At 33.1% G+C, this 15224-nt stretch overlaps 1 protein-coding gene across 1 annotated transcript in view; it reads right to left on the bottom strand.

Annotated features, from left to right (window-relative positions):
- The window catches only part of LOC129985334 (very low-density lipoprotein receptor-like), a 109529-nt gene that overhangs the window by 18781 nt on the left and 75524 nt on the right, over positions 1–15224 (bottom strand). The window contains exons 2-6 of the mRNA XM_056095322.1: positions 13765–13821; positions 7804–7864; positions 5709–5840; positions 3260–3394; positions 31–174 (exon numbers count right to left, since the gene is read on the bottom strand). Of these exons, the coding sequence (XP_055951297.1) occupies positions 31–174; positions 3260–3394; positions 5709–5840; positions 7804–7864; positions 13765–13812 (520 nt within the window). The 5' untranslated portion in view covers positions 13813–13821. The remainder of the gene's footprint in view (positions 1–30; positions 175–3259; positions 3395–5708; positions 5841–7803; positions 7865–13764; positions 13822–15224) is intronic.

Genomic DNA, 15224 nt, shown 5'->3' with positions numbered 1-15224 from the left:
TTTCAGACAGTACTTCCAGATGTTACTGACCTGGTGCACACTTTCCATTGGGATCTGTTCCCAGCGGGCATTCACACTTGCCGTAGATACCAGGCACGATGAACTGGCAGCGACTGTTGGGATCTGACATCTCACAGTGTTCTTGATTGACGCAGTACTGGCCGACGGGTGCAGCTGCAAAAACAACACAGTGAATGCATGTTACTGTTCATAAAGATTAACTAAAGAATTAAAAATAAGTACCAGATTGCTTTATTCTATGTAATCACGATTTTTAAAGATGAAATGGTATTGCTCTTATTTTTCTTTTTACTATTTTGTTGAAAAATATGTCTGTAGCAAATGTTCATGAGGTAAATCATTTCAGAAATGAAAATTTTCAAAGGAAAATTTTGAATTGCATTTGTTACGATGTCATTAGAGTGAATTATGATCAGAGTTATTTTTGTTCAATGTCAAATAATACGAGACGATATTTGATGTCCTTACACAGATTAAGAAATCTCCACCGCTCCCGAGTATCCGGCTTAAAGCGCCGGATAACAAAAAAGCCAGATAGGCCGAACTCATTTCTATGCCCAACAATATCAGATTTTATACCAAACGTATTAAGTAATACGCATTTTCTCACTTCTTATTGAGTACTAAGACCTCAATTCATCTCAAGCCACGTAGAATGTAACGCGGCCGTGGCCCGGTGAATCATAGAAGCAGTTGCCGGTAACGTGTCGAGTTAAAATAGAAGGTTCTGTACTGGTAGCTTATATATGTTTATATACTGCACTGCACGCTTCAAGAATTTATTAGAGAAAAAGTTAAGTTAAAGGATACAAACTGTTCACATTTTAACATAAATTCGGTAAATCCCAACTTAAATGCAGGAAACATAAACAAAACATTAACGTAAATCGTAAAAAATTCTTAAGGAAATGGACTCAAACTGATTTTATTTTTCACCGATAAATGATGACACAGATATGAAAAGGTAACCCTAAGATAAGAGTCAAAACTTGCAGTTTTTAGGTTTTGAAAAAGTCCTTAATAGATGACTGCTTCTACAATGCCTTGCCTTCCTCATTTAATTACGATAAAACAAAACTAGGTCGAAAAATACGGGGGCCGGATAGTCACGATACGGATTCTTTGGAGTGTACTGTAATTCCAATTTACATCAACGCTGTTTATGTTATATAATGTAAATTACTTAACATAAACAATAATACTGCATTAGAAACCTAACTTTCAGGTAGAAGTCTATTACAGAGTAGTAGCTTCCATAGAAGAAAGAAGAAAGGTTAAGTGCAACTGGACAATAAAGTTTTTTTTTCTTTTATGTCAAGCATTTTTTTCTCTTCCCAACCTAAAAGAAAGAGTTGTAGTTCTTTTCTTGTTCCGAAACTCTGCCAAAAAGATATAAAACTTTTTATTCTACTTTTTCGAACAGAGTAACAAAGAATAAAAAATATGGGTCTTATATATAAACTTTTAACTCAAAATTCTTATGAAATTTTGGTACTTTCTCTTATTTTTATTGTATAAATATTATCGTACATTTTAGTATCAACGCCACGGAAGTAATTCCTTAAAATTTCACAGAAGAATGTAGTCTACATATTTTAAATTATGACTGATATGCTGTTTATTGATTCTAATGGGCGATGGAACTCGCAAATACTTTTGTTTTAAAATCATAAATAATTTAATGTATCGTTTTAATGACCTTTTTCCCTTGTCCATCTGAGTATCTAATAATTTATGGGACATCATCATGGCAAGTTAAGTTGGATAATGATTATAATTTTGTATAAAGTGAGATAGAACTGTCTAATTCTGATCCGTTGTTTCACCGAAAAAAATAGTGAAAGATCATAAACGGATGAAAAAAATTTCTTATCTCGGGAGACGGATTGTGCGTTTTGTAAACACAGAATAAAACCGGAATAATTTGTTGAGGCAGTTTTTACAAATGCACAAATAAAAATAAGAGAAGCGGTTAGATGTACTTCAAACAGGCAGCACAGAAAGTAAAAGCGATTTTTGACTACATCCTTGAAAAAAAAGAGAAGGTTCAAAAGTTAATGAAATTTAAAATCACTAGAGATATTAAGTTGAAGCGATAATTCTAATCAATTGTTTAAATTTGTTAAAACCATCGCCTCTTCATTTATCAATTAATTGTATTTTCTTTCAGAAGCCATCTGCAATGCGTCAAATCTACAGGGTGGCCGGAAAAACACTTTACCTGCTTAATAGGCTCTACAGCTAAAACGAATAAACGAAATGAAACCACATTTCATATACAGAATGTAGAAGACATGGGAAGATAAATTCCGCAGAAAAAAAAATTAGTATTAAAAGTTGCCGATAGGGGAACATTGGCGCTTTTGTCAGGTACGAACGTGGAAATTTGCATATCGAGATTTTGTAAAATTCTAGTGCGAGCGTGACAGCAGCACCATACATTCCTTGTAACAAGGGAAGAGCAAACGATGTGTTAGCAGTTCGTTCTTGACTATTGATGTGTTCTTGACTGGTGTTCGTGATTGACTGTTGATGCGTGCTTAATAGAGGCCCTACCTTACCTCAGCAAGCTTTACTAGTAAAACTGTTCTACACTAGACTATGTAACGCCGTGGCTGCTCTTAAGCAAACAAGCATTCATTGAAACAGAACATAAGACAGGCTGTTAAGAACATCGAAACTGACAGTTTACACGCATCTGAGGAGAACGTCATACACCGTATGAAATATGTTGTACACAGGGACACAGAATATAGAAAATGTTGCATGGCGTCCAGGAGACTTTAATATTGATGAATGAAAGATCATTTTCTGTGAGTTTCATTCATTCATTCATAATTGTACTCCCACAGCGCCAGTATTTCCCCTACAAGCAGATTTTAGTACTATTTCTTTCTTTCTTTCTTTCTTTTTTTTTTTTTTGAATTTATCTTTTCATGTTTTCCACAGTCTATATATAAAATGTGGTTTCATTTCATTCCTTCGTTATAGATGCAGATGCCGCCAAACAGGAAAAATTATTTTATGGTCACCCTGTATTTCAATAATTGTTGCTCAATAGCTTCTAGAAATCACGGATCTGAAACGTTTCAAGAAAAAATTAACTTCATTTGAAACACTTAAGTCCAAATGGAGTTTGTGTTTCTTGGGATATTATTATTCTTGTTGATGCAGCGTTCTTCTTGAAGAAAAATGCATTTTTTGAGATGGGAAGAAAGAAATGATTCTAGATACTCACGAGGAAGGCACTTGTCCATCCTGAGGGGAAGGAAGTTCTCTTTGCATTGGCACACTTTGTTTTCGGAGCACCTACTGTTGGCTACTTTCACTTGGCATTGGCCGTCTACCTCGCAACTGTAACCCAGGAGACTCGCTGCAAGGAAAAATACAATGGATAAAATATTGTTTTTTTTTAAATTCCATAACAATATAACTCTTATTTTGGAATAAGATTCATAAATTACTTGTGTTCAGTTGCTTTATAATATTTCGTCTGCTTTATAATATTTCGAAATAACATTTTTTTTTTCTTTTTATGTATAAAAAGATGAATTTATAAAAGACGATTTTACAACTTAATACGAGGCGTATTCGGAAAGTAAGAACAGTTTCTTTGTACCGCCGCCGCAACTCTGCGGTCGGCGTTCCGCGCATGTGCACTAGTCTTCCTTGTTCACTGGCTCTTAACTGATGCCATTTTGGTTGCTGTATGTTGTGTTTTCTGTTTGCTGCGCACATTTAAAATGTTTTAAGACAGTTACTGATCCCGTCGACAGTGAGATTCTTGCTGTCATTCGATTTTTGAATGCAAGGAATGTAAACCAGCTGTAATCTGTCGTCAAGTCAAAGATGTTGACGGTGAAGGCACGCTGAGGGATGGAATGGAGAGAAAGTGGGTTAGAATGTTTAATGAAGATCGAACAAATATCTACGATGAGGCTCGGAGTGGTCGGCCCTCTGTTATCAACGATGATCTAGTAAGGAAAGTGGATGAAAACAATCCATGAGAATAGACGTTTCACAATGACGATACTTTCAGACGAATTTCCGCAAATTTCACGTACTGTTTTGTACGAAATTGTTACAGAACGCTTAGGTTATCACGAAGTGTGTTCTCGATGGATTGGCGGTTAAGTTCCTATGAAGAAGGCATAGAAAAGTTGGCAACCCTCTACGACAAGTGTTTGAACACTGGCGAAAATTGTTGAAAAATAGTTTAAGCCAATGGTACAGTTGTCTGTTTCACGTTAAAATAAAATTGGTTTGAAAAAATTACTAGTCTTTTTTTTTCTTTCAAAATGGTTCTTATTTTCCGAATACGCCTCATATTATGAACTGCATTATACTGGGGTTAGTTAAAAATTGTTATGCTTTTGCTTGATATGCTTTTTTTCTTAAATATATCCCTTTTTAAGGTAATGCTATTAAAATTTAAAAATCATAAAAATATCACAATTTTGGCGTTTGCCTAGACAAATGGCGGCCAGATACATCTAAGAATACCATTGGCATGTGATTATCACTTTCTTTTATGTCTCTTTATATATAATTATTTTTTCAATCCAACAGTTTTAGGTAAAGGGCATCATAGATGGACAAGAAATCGTAAAGAAAACTCCGCCGAGTCATAAAAACATACGTCAATCTGGAATGATCGGGCCATCTCAGATATCAATATGCACAGTGTGAGTCACCCCACCCTAGAACCCTCATTATGAGGCATATTCTAACATCGGCGGCGGGACTTGTTAATGATTCCATTACTAATTCTTTACAACCTGGAAAACTAAGATCCTTTTCACTTACACAGTAACTTATTATCCTTGATCTGGAGTCGCTTTAATTCCCCGCGATAATAAGGAATGACACTTTCCCTAATTGTATAAAATTATAATAAAAATTCAGTTTCTTTACTCTCATACTCAAAATTTTAAAATATCCGTTTTGTTGCTTAATTTTGTTCAGACGAACAAACTATATGCAAAAGAAATCTCTTCCTGCAAATATAAATCAATATTTAAGAAACCATTAAAAGAGTTGAAAAATATTATTTATTTTGAACTTATTCTTAAAATTTAAAAACCATTATTTGATCAGTTTATGAAAACATCAAACTCAGCTTTCCACCGTTATACTTCTGTCTTCAAGTAATACAATACATAATTTCTCTTGCTCTTGATGACCATCATATATCAAAATATTTCAAAAAAAAAAAATTGCATATAGCAAGAGTTTCGATATGGATATAATTTTCATATTTAGTCTTAATTGTATTTTAAGAGTCAATCAGAAATTTATAATCCTATATTTATTATAAATTGCAGTGCGAAAAAAATTTATAATGTGTACTTATTAAGTCGTTTATCTTTGAGATTCGCATGTCTCGATAATTGCAGATTGGGAATTTTTGGTACAGTCCTTGTAATATAAAATTTAGTGAAAAATTACTCCCCTCCCCCCAAGTTTTCTCTAGAAGAATAAGTCAGTTGTCAATTTTTATTCATTTCAACTTCTTCCCGTGCTTCCTCTACTTTATTTGTCCCAAGCATTTCTGTTAACTCATTACGCTCATTACTTTTCCGTAAATGTTGCTTTCTTGCAAATACACTAGCCGGACAGAGAAACCTTCCACAAAGAAAGGAAATGGCCGATAAAGTTTTGAAGAATCTAGGTTTGAGACAACAAACCTCGCAAGCAAGCGGAGTTATTGGCCTTGAAATGGTAAGGCAGGCAGGTGCACACGCCTCTCCGACTGTCGCAGTGGCTGTACTGTATGGTGTCGGAACACTCGCTGGACGTGCGGCAAGAATCACCCAATCCTAAAAAGAGATAAAAAAAGAAAATGATATCGTAATATTTCTGTAGAGAAACTTAAGCTCAGTGTCCTTATTTGAGGACAGTTACATTCTCACTTCTGTGGCTAAACTGTTCATTTTTTGCTTTATCTTATATCAATGAATCAGAAAATACAAACTTATCATGGTGCAATAGCTAATTCTTAAGTTCCAGTTTTAAAAATGGTGTTGGTTATACTACAATTCTGAAGTAACATCAGATTACACCAAACTTGCAAAAGCAGAAAAAAAAAAGCCGAATTTTTAATAGATAAATTATATTATTGGGTATTTTAAAGACATTTTTTAAAAATTATTAATATCACTTTTATCCATTAAGTTGCATGTTACATTGTTGTAATCATTGCCAGCGGGTAGCTCGTCTTCCCCGTGATGCAACCGTATCGGGTTCGAGTCCTGGTTCGGGCATGGCTGTTCTTTACCCTGTGTTCTATCTGTAAGGTATGTGAAAGACCCCCTGTAAAAAGGGGTTGTACATGTGAGTGTCATCTTCATACGAGCTCGAAGTCAGACTTCTGCTCTCGGGTACTCAGGGGCCTTTACCCTCAGGAGCTACAGCGCAAACTCGGATTAAAACCACTGACTTCGTCAGAGGGTTTGTCTCTGACAAGTGCCATCAGTAACAACAACAGCATCATAATCATTGACCATGTATTGAAAAGTAACATCCTTGTACAGAAGCATGCGGGTATAAAGGCTTACTTCCATTTTGTGTGCGTGTTCTTCCTTCTGTACTGAGCTGAAAACAGGGCTCATTTTGGAGCCGCATCTCCTCTTTCTTTTGATAGATTTGGTACAAAATTTAAGTCTTACGATTTTGGTGTAAGATCGAGTGCTGGATTTCATACATCAGTACGTCAAGTTAAAGAATTATTATATTTGCATATAAACGGACCAATGGAAATACAAATATAATTCCAAAAACAACCTTCTCGAATTCAGAGGAGTTTAAAAGTTCATTCAAATGAAGTGGTCGAAATGTTTTGACATTTACATTAATTTGTTGATGCGCATTTCGTTTAAAGAAAAAGAATGAAAGTAAATGTTAGTTTAATTTTTTTTTAAATACAGCGCTTTTTTATAAATTTGAATACAAGATAGGTTTGTTAATATTATCAAAATGAGTTATTCCACAGTATAAATTCTATTTTAAAATAAATGAACAGCCACCACTGACACATTTATAAAAAATACTATTTTTTCTCTCATTAAAAGTTTTTAATTTCGGAAAAATGTAAATTATTTTTAAAAAGCTATATTTATTTTATGTGCTTTCGTTAAAAAATATATTTGAAGTCAAATAATAATAATAAAATTTCTGACATTTCTTTGTAATCTAAGATATTTCATTTTCCTTTTTTTTTTATTAAAAATGCAAGGATAGCTCAAATTTTTGAATCATAACTCCCTAGAAATTTAGTAAATGTATAAATCTCTACATTTCGGTAAAAAAAAACACCATTAATTGATGTCAATAATTATGATCTATTTCAAAAGCCTTCATATATTTGCATGATAACTGTTGTAACAAAAACAATTTTAAAAATTAAATTGCGTAAATGCCATTTCAATTGACATGGATTTAAAGAAATAAATGAGGGAAGAGTGTTGCATATTTTACCGCTTTTGACCACAAAACAAAATGTGAAAGTTTTTCTGTTCAATATAAAGATGAACCCCAAATGAGTTCAACTTGCTGCTATATTGAAGAAATGGACACTTTGACGAATAAATATATTTCTCTGATAAATGGAAGAAAAAGGTACTATTCTGACAAAACTGCTATTGAAATATTTGTCCTGATCGGATGAAGTGCGAAATTTAAAAAAAATTAAAATACTCAAATGCTTCTAGAGGAGACTAAATTATAACTGAATATCAAAAGGAACTTTGAAAAAGTCACGAATAAAAAAAATAAATTACTCACTTAGAGACTGTCTTATGTCATTACGGCTGTAAAAGTCTCTGCTGGTTGCCGTGGACACCACCTACAGAATGAAATTATTTTAATATACATAAAAGTCATCAAAATTGCAGTAACAGTTTTAATTTATTAAATTGGATGTTACTTAGATTATCAGGAGGTAATTATAATCAAGCATAGCTTAATTCAAACATGCATAATGAATTTCAAAAGAATATTTATAATATCTCATCACGAAATAAAAAAATATTGAGAAGAAATTTTGACAGATGGAGCCAAAGTAGTATTATTCATATTATTTTCATTCAGTATTAATATATTATTTAGCTTATCTCGCTATTGATTCTGTAATAAAAACTTTGTTTACGAAATAAGTTCGTTCCCAAAAGTGTTTCATCAGCCAAAATCATTTTCATACAAAAATTAATATGAGATGGATTGATCCTAAAGATTGTTTATTAAACTTTTTTAAGAACACACTTGTAATAAAAATAAAAGAAAAATAATTTATCTCCATTGAAGACAAATACAGGTCTAATCAATTCAAATATAAATAATAATTTTATTCAGTATTTCCTAATATGTACTTACTAAAGTTGATGGTCTAATCGGAAAGCAACCAAAAAATAAAATTGATAATTTGAAAGGAGTTTCTTTCTTCCTTTCTTTTTTAAGAAACATTCGGTATACAAAAACAGGTCCAACCGTGCCTGAAAAATGTATCTTCTTTTTTTTTCTAGTATCATTTTGTTACTGGAGTACTTATGGCTTCCATTTACAATGGATCGCTTGTTCGTGATTCTAAGCACATTCTATAGCCTCCTAAATATTTTTTTTGTGTGTGGAAAAGGCAACTGTTCGTGATTCGAGGCAGAATTTGACTGTAGAAGTAAAATTCACTTGAAATAAATATATTAAAGCAATAAGAGCTATATCACGATCGAAACATTTTATTCTCTATGCCTATAGCAAGTATTTATATTTTTATTCCTGTATTTACAAGCAACTATATCTGTCTACCATCGCACTGTGACATAGCGATGAGGGCAAGGGGGATGAAGATTTCCTACGTGCCAATCTTAATGGTTGTCTTGAAAACAAAAAGATATTAATATATTATATTTATTTCGCTTTAAAGAGTCAGATTTGACTTTTACACTTGTTATGCAATTGGCCTCGCAGTAATGGGGAACACAGTATGGTGGGACGAGTAGCCAGAGGTCAGTGCAAAATGTGTCATTTTATTGATTTATTTCATGCCTCATTTCCTTCTATTCATTGTTTTAAAATTTGAATCTTCAATATTTCAGAAGTGATTTACATTTTTATTTAAGATGGAAAATGAGACACAGTTGCAAATAGCAAATTTAAATGTCTTTTTCCCCATGTTTGATTTTTCTTTACTTTCACGTTTTAATCCTTCGCACTCGGAAAAGTAATTTGATGCATAATTATTTACTGGAAACAAGGATTGGTTTATTACTCCGAAAAATAAATATATGTAACCATTTTTTTTTCGAAAAATTAATCTACATCATTGTACCATTTTGTAGGTATTTTTAACAATCAGAAATAAAAAATAAATTAACCAAACATCAAAATGCTGCACAATCTAGAATGGTGCCTGTGAGGAGACATCCGAGTGTAAAGGATTAGAAATACTGAGGCGTTTTTTTTTCCTATTGAGGAAGGAGTTCCCTCCCATATTTTTTGTACACGTATATAATAAAACTGTACACGCAGTAAGCATTCATTTCAGTTTTTTTGAATGTACAAGATAACATCCATAGGAAGGCAACCAAGATATGGAGATGAGAAGCTTCCGATATGGTAGTTAGTTCTTGGTGGGCGTATGAAGAACGTTAGGTGGGTGTATGAAGAACGTTACCTACTACGGGTTGTACCGGGGCCAATAATGGCCTTTTTTAGTCAACCCTAGTTCTCGAATCCTTGCTATTGCTGCTACCAGATCAATTAAATAATACACTTTCGGTCAGGACAGTAAAGATATAAGATATTGCTTGCCAACGGATCCTACCTTCTGCGTTAGGATGGGTTTCATTCTGAAAAATAGGGACGAGAGGGAAGAGGAAAGGAGATGTTTACATTTAAAAATAAAGTAAATTTCAGAAATGCACCCCTTAATAGGAGAGAGAATCTTCGAAAAGTGGCCGTCGCAGATACTGAAAACGAACAGCGTCATCCATTTCTTTCTTTTTTTCATTAAGAGTTGCAGTAAATATTTGTATTAAAGTGTGTCATTTAAATACAGCTTTGTGTAACATTACATAAATTTTCAAATAAAATTTTAATCAAAAATACTCAGATTTGAAAAAAAGGAATTAAAAAGTTTAAATTTCAACTAAATATGCAAATTAAAATATTTGTCAGTGCAATTTTATTTGAATGTTAAACTTGAGCATAGTCAAAAACTAAGAAAAAATGTGAAGAAGATATGGTGTCCTTTCAATTACCTGTCACAATCAAGATGTTCTTCAAATATATTTGTTATGTTCGCGGGTTTTTTTTTTTTTTTGTGTGTGTGTGTGTGTATGTGTGTGTGTGTGTGTGTGTGTGCTCACATTCTTATCTTTATTATCTAGTTTGAGGCAGACTTTTTTCTGTGGTTCAGAAATTTTCTGATCTGAAAGGTTATTCGAAAAACTGCAGTACCGATAGTAAATGCTTGCTGTCTAATCTGTCTCTCAACCATTGCCTGAAGAACCCAATAAAAGATACAAGCTAAAAAATTTTAATTAATATAATTAAAATTCAAACTCAAAAGTAATTAGCATAACAAGAGTCCTAAATGGAACAGACGATCAGCAAACACAGTTCATGATTTTCTTCATATATAAAAGAAATGAATGTGGTCTTCACATTCCTTACAGCTTGCGCAGGGGACATTGACAAAATACGACGACGATTATTGTATCGATCGCCGCATATTTCTTCAAGCTAAAATTTCAATTTAGTCTTTCAAAACATTTGCAAGGGGATTTCCTATAATTCAGAGTCTTCTAATTTAAGGGAAGTTCCACACCCTTCAGTTGAGTGATATAGTTCTTAGCCTCCGGTCTTCTCCTATTAAATTACCTTTTCCAAATTGTCTACCTGTCAGTACTTTTTTATTTTGATTTTCGGAGTTCAGTTTGTTGAACTTCGAGTTAGTGACTAGTTAAATACAAATTCGAAGGCGACTAGTGATTGACGTAGGTATGTGAATCTGAAGCGCATTAAATCTGATACAGTTAAAACCGGCTGCTGTCAGTTTATTTGAGAATGTATGTTTTAGAATGAAAAAGAAAGTACGATTAATGAAATAAATAAATAAATAAGCATAAAATGATAGGCTTAAGAAAATAATTTGAAATGATTTATAAAAACTTTTAAGCATTATTTCAAATGAATAATATAAGATATTTCTCAGAAAAAGGGTTTTCAGTTCATTCTGTTTTGTTTCAGTTAAAAAAATATTTTGCAGAAAAGAAATATTTTCTTATTCATGTAATCCTTATACCATTATATATATATATATATATTAAATCATGAATATTGTAATTTAATATTGCAAAATTAATTTCTTGTTTTCAAAAAATTGAATTTTAGATTTTTCTGACTTCAAGAATCCAAATGAATGAAAATCTTATTAAATATTTAATGCCGAAATTAATAAAATTATTATTAAAAATTAAACGCAGAATATTTTTTACCCGGCACAATTTTTATTGAATACAAATAAGTCAAGCTCTTTGGGAAACTTTTAGAACAAAGTAACAAGAAATTCTGACATTTGATAACGTTGCAATATACACTGATTTCCGAACAAACAAAAGTGCAAAGTTGACTGAAACAATATAAATATATGGAATGCACAATAAAAATCAAATTAACCATTAAATCCATCCATTACTTCAAAATTTAATAAAAGCTGCTTAGTTATTCATTAAACAGCAAATTATTTGTAGCAAAACCCGAACTTTTTTTTAACCTTTTACAAAACACAACCACAATGTTTTAATCCACAATGTTGTGTTACTTTATAGTCCAAACAAATGTCTGGAGACTGTAACTGTGTGGTAGCAACCGACGAATAATTAATTTCTAATGAATTAATGGGTCTCATTAATTCGTTAGTAAAACTCAATACGCAGGAGGATACATTTTCTTTTGCGTTTTTAGCAACAACAAAGAAAACACAGGATATTATAAAAACTTTTCATTGATGTGCTACTTTCTTGAGTTGCTATAATTCGCATTCTACAATTTGCCCGTGTTTCTTTACAACTAATTACCGACATCCGATTGTTGAGGGTAAAATCTTTACATTCGGTCACCTCAGCGCATGGGTGCTATGTATGTCCAGCAAAACAAGACCTTACTGTATATTTTTCACATCACAAACTGTACGAATTGTAACATAACGCAACGTAAAAAATAGGTACAGCTGGAACATGATTATAAAAGATGTTTCTTTGTTCCCATCCCTTGTAGTGGAATTTACATTTGCAGTCTTCAGTAGAAGTCCGTTACTGCCCAACATATGACATGCGAAAGTCATTTTCGGATCCGAATTTTACGGTGTTGTTTTTCCAATCTCGTTCCATGATCTCAATGAAAGTAAACAAACCGATGATTCGAACCCGACCTTTTTGCGAGTTTTGTGGTTGGCAACAATCGCAATGCAAATCGAGCGACTATTTTAATGTCGGCTCGTGTCGTAGTTTTGGGAGAAGAGAAGGATATGGAATATGGAAAATGTAAAATGTGTTTAGCTCTAAGAGGGAGAGCGTCGACTGTTTGGCGATGCAACTGTATGTTGCTTCAACATTTTAACTATGCCGATTAGTGATTTTAGACGGTTCGAATCTGAGGTCTGGTAATATTGATTTAAGTTTTTATTATTTAACTTATTATTTTGATTGCTCCAGTGACGAGCACATTGACTTTATTCTTGATTTTTAATAAAAGTCATTTTTTAAGAAACTGCTTTCATCTTTATGCCTTCTTGACACAAAAATTTCACTTCTTGCTTTACTAAAGTATAACAGAGTTGATTATGGGCCTAGAAGGATAACAGTTGGTTATGGGCCCAGAAGTTTAACATTTTGGTTATGGGCCCAGAAGTTTAACAATCGGAATGGCATATATTTCCGATTATGTGCTCACATTTGTCCTCAAACTTCAAGCTTACTTTTGCATATGGAGTAATTAAAATTCCCTATTTTTAAAACGGTATTTTGTCTTATCCTTATTATAAAATGCGGATCTTGCGAATGATTTAATTAGATACATGCAGCCCGGAGAATAAAATGAATTTTTCTTTTAGCTATGTCGTCATACGTTTTTGGCAAACATAAACGATCCCCGGATGCCGGGATATCCTGGTTGGGAGGGCGATGGATTCACATCTTGTGGGTTGTGAGTTCGTAACCCGCCAGCCGTAGACTCTCTGTGTACATGGTGGCTGGCGCACGCATAAATCTGTCGTAGCTGCAAAGTCCTCCAAGTCGAGACAATATCATTGGGGTGCTGGATCAGAGGTGATCGTTCTCTGATGCAGGTCTAAATTATGATATATGGATCAGTAAATGAAATGTATTAATGAAGTTCGCCTCGTGAAAAGGGCTGCAACGCGTGAGTAGCTAAGACGCATTCCTGGCCCTAGCTGGCGCTATTAAAACAAGAGATGCTAAAACTCATCTTAATATCGCCATCTATGACAAGTGCCGTAAGCATCAACAACAACAACGGTACCCGGGGCATGGTATCATACTTTTGTTCCTTCATCACATTTGGCTTTAAAAGCCAAATAGCAAATAAATGTTTTGACTTCATGGCATTCCCCAGGATTGCCCTGCTTTTTCTTGCCTCCCGATAGCTCAGTCACTGAATAGTGTGTTTATTTTAAGCAGTATTCAATAGATAATATTTTGTTCTAAAATAAATGATACGTCCGCTTACCATCCAAAGTGCACTGAAGAATAGGGACTGGATACCTGAGAATTTCATGGCTCTCACCTGTAAGAGAAAAAGAATAAATATTTAACTGTTTTATAATAAAGGAATTTCTTATAGTATAGTTTGAGAAACAAGCCATTTCTTTTTGAGCAAAAATGAATGTTTTACTTACAACACAAAATCTCAGTTGGCTTAAACTGTATTGATGTCAAAATGTCGCTCAGAAGTGCAAACTTGATTATGAAAAGTATTGTGTTGCTTTAATGTAATGAATGGTTTTTCATAGATTAGGTTCTTTTAAATATATATATATTTTCATATATTAACTGAATGATTACAACATAAGATTTGTAGCGACAAGACATGATGGTGTTATCTATAGATACGGATTTCATTTAGAACTTTTTAAAAAAATGTGTATGTGGGAGCTGCTAACAGATCTCATATCCTGTATGGAGCCATGTTGCGTCATTGATCACACGATACTTCCCCTAGACTAGAGTTGGGCTGTGAGACGGTAAGACGTACCTCTCACGCTCATGTCTCTTTTATGTTTTATGCTAATTTAGTAATGTTTTGTCCTTTGTCCTTTAATCTTAATAAATATATTTCATATATTAATGCTGGTCGTTGCCTTTCCCCACGTATATGACAGAAAACTTTTGACGAATTTCAGAAATATTTAATTATAAGAATAAGATGCGAAGGTTTTTATATTTATAAATATGAAAAACCTAATGAATCAATATACTAAGTGATCTATACTTATAAAAGCAAGTGTTTGTGTGTGTGTGCCTGCATGCATGTCTATGATATTCCGACACATTCATCGCACTCACATTCATGAAATTTTACTCTCAGACAATCGCAGTCGTGACTCAATGCACCGAATCAATCCCAATTCGAAACCCGAATATTAACATTTAAACAGAACATTTTTGACTTAATATTTTGTTTGGTTTTGGATGATTTTTCTCCCATACTTGCCTGTAATATAATTTTCAAACGGCTATTAAAAATTATGCACTTTTAACAGAACAAAACGATTATTGTTCAAAAGAAATGGTTTTGAAACAACTTTCATGTCTTTCATAATTTTGATATATATTTATGAAAAAATAACCCTTTTCCCGAAAGTTTGTAAGAATTTTAATTTAATATTTTGTATCGTTTTTAGAGTAAAACATAAATATACGATTCTAAATTCTGATCATTCTTTCCAAAATTGAGTCAAACAAATGCACACACATACACACAAATTGGCGCCTTTGGTGCCATTTATTGCGTTACTACATTTGGCGAACTCTCATCCAAGGGAAATTCCTATTTGGCGACGATATTTTGAGAAATAGTTTAATGGTTTAAGTAATTTTCCGCACGCATTTGCCCGTACTATCACTTCGGATTTGCGTAAAAGATTATTTATGCTCCATCAGATTTAACAATTGTCATTCTATTCAAAT

Source organism: Argiope bruennichi, chromosome 9, assembly GCF_947563725.1.
Source record: "Argiope bruennichi chromosome 9, qqArgBrue1.1, whole genome shotgun sequence".
NCBI classification, from domain to species: domain Eukaryota; kingdom Metazoa; phylum Arthropoda; class Arachnida; order Araneae; family Araneidae; genus Argiope; species Argiope bruennichi.
The sequence above is the reverse complement of the archived record's forward strand: the minus strand, read 5'-3'. Positions and strand labels throughout refer to the sequence as shown.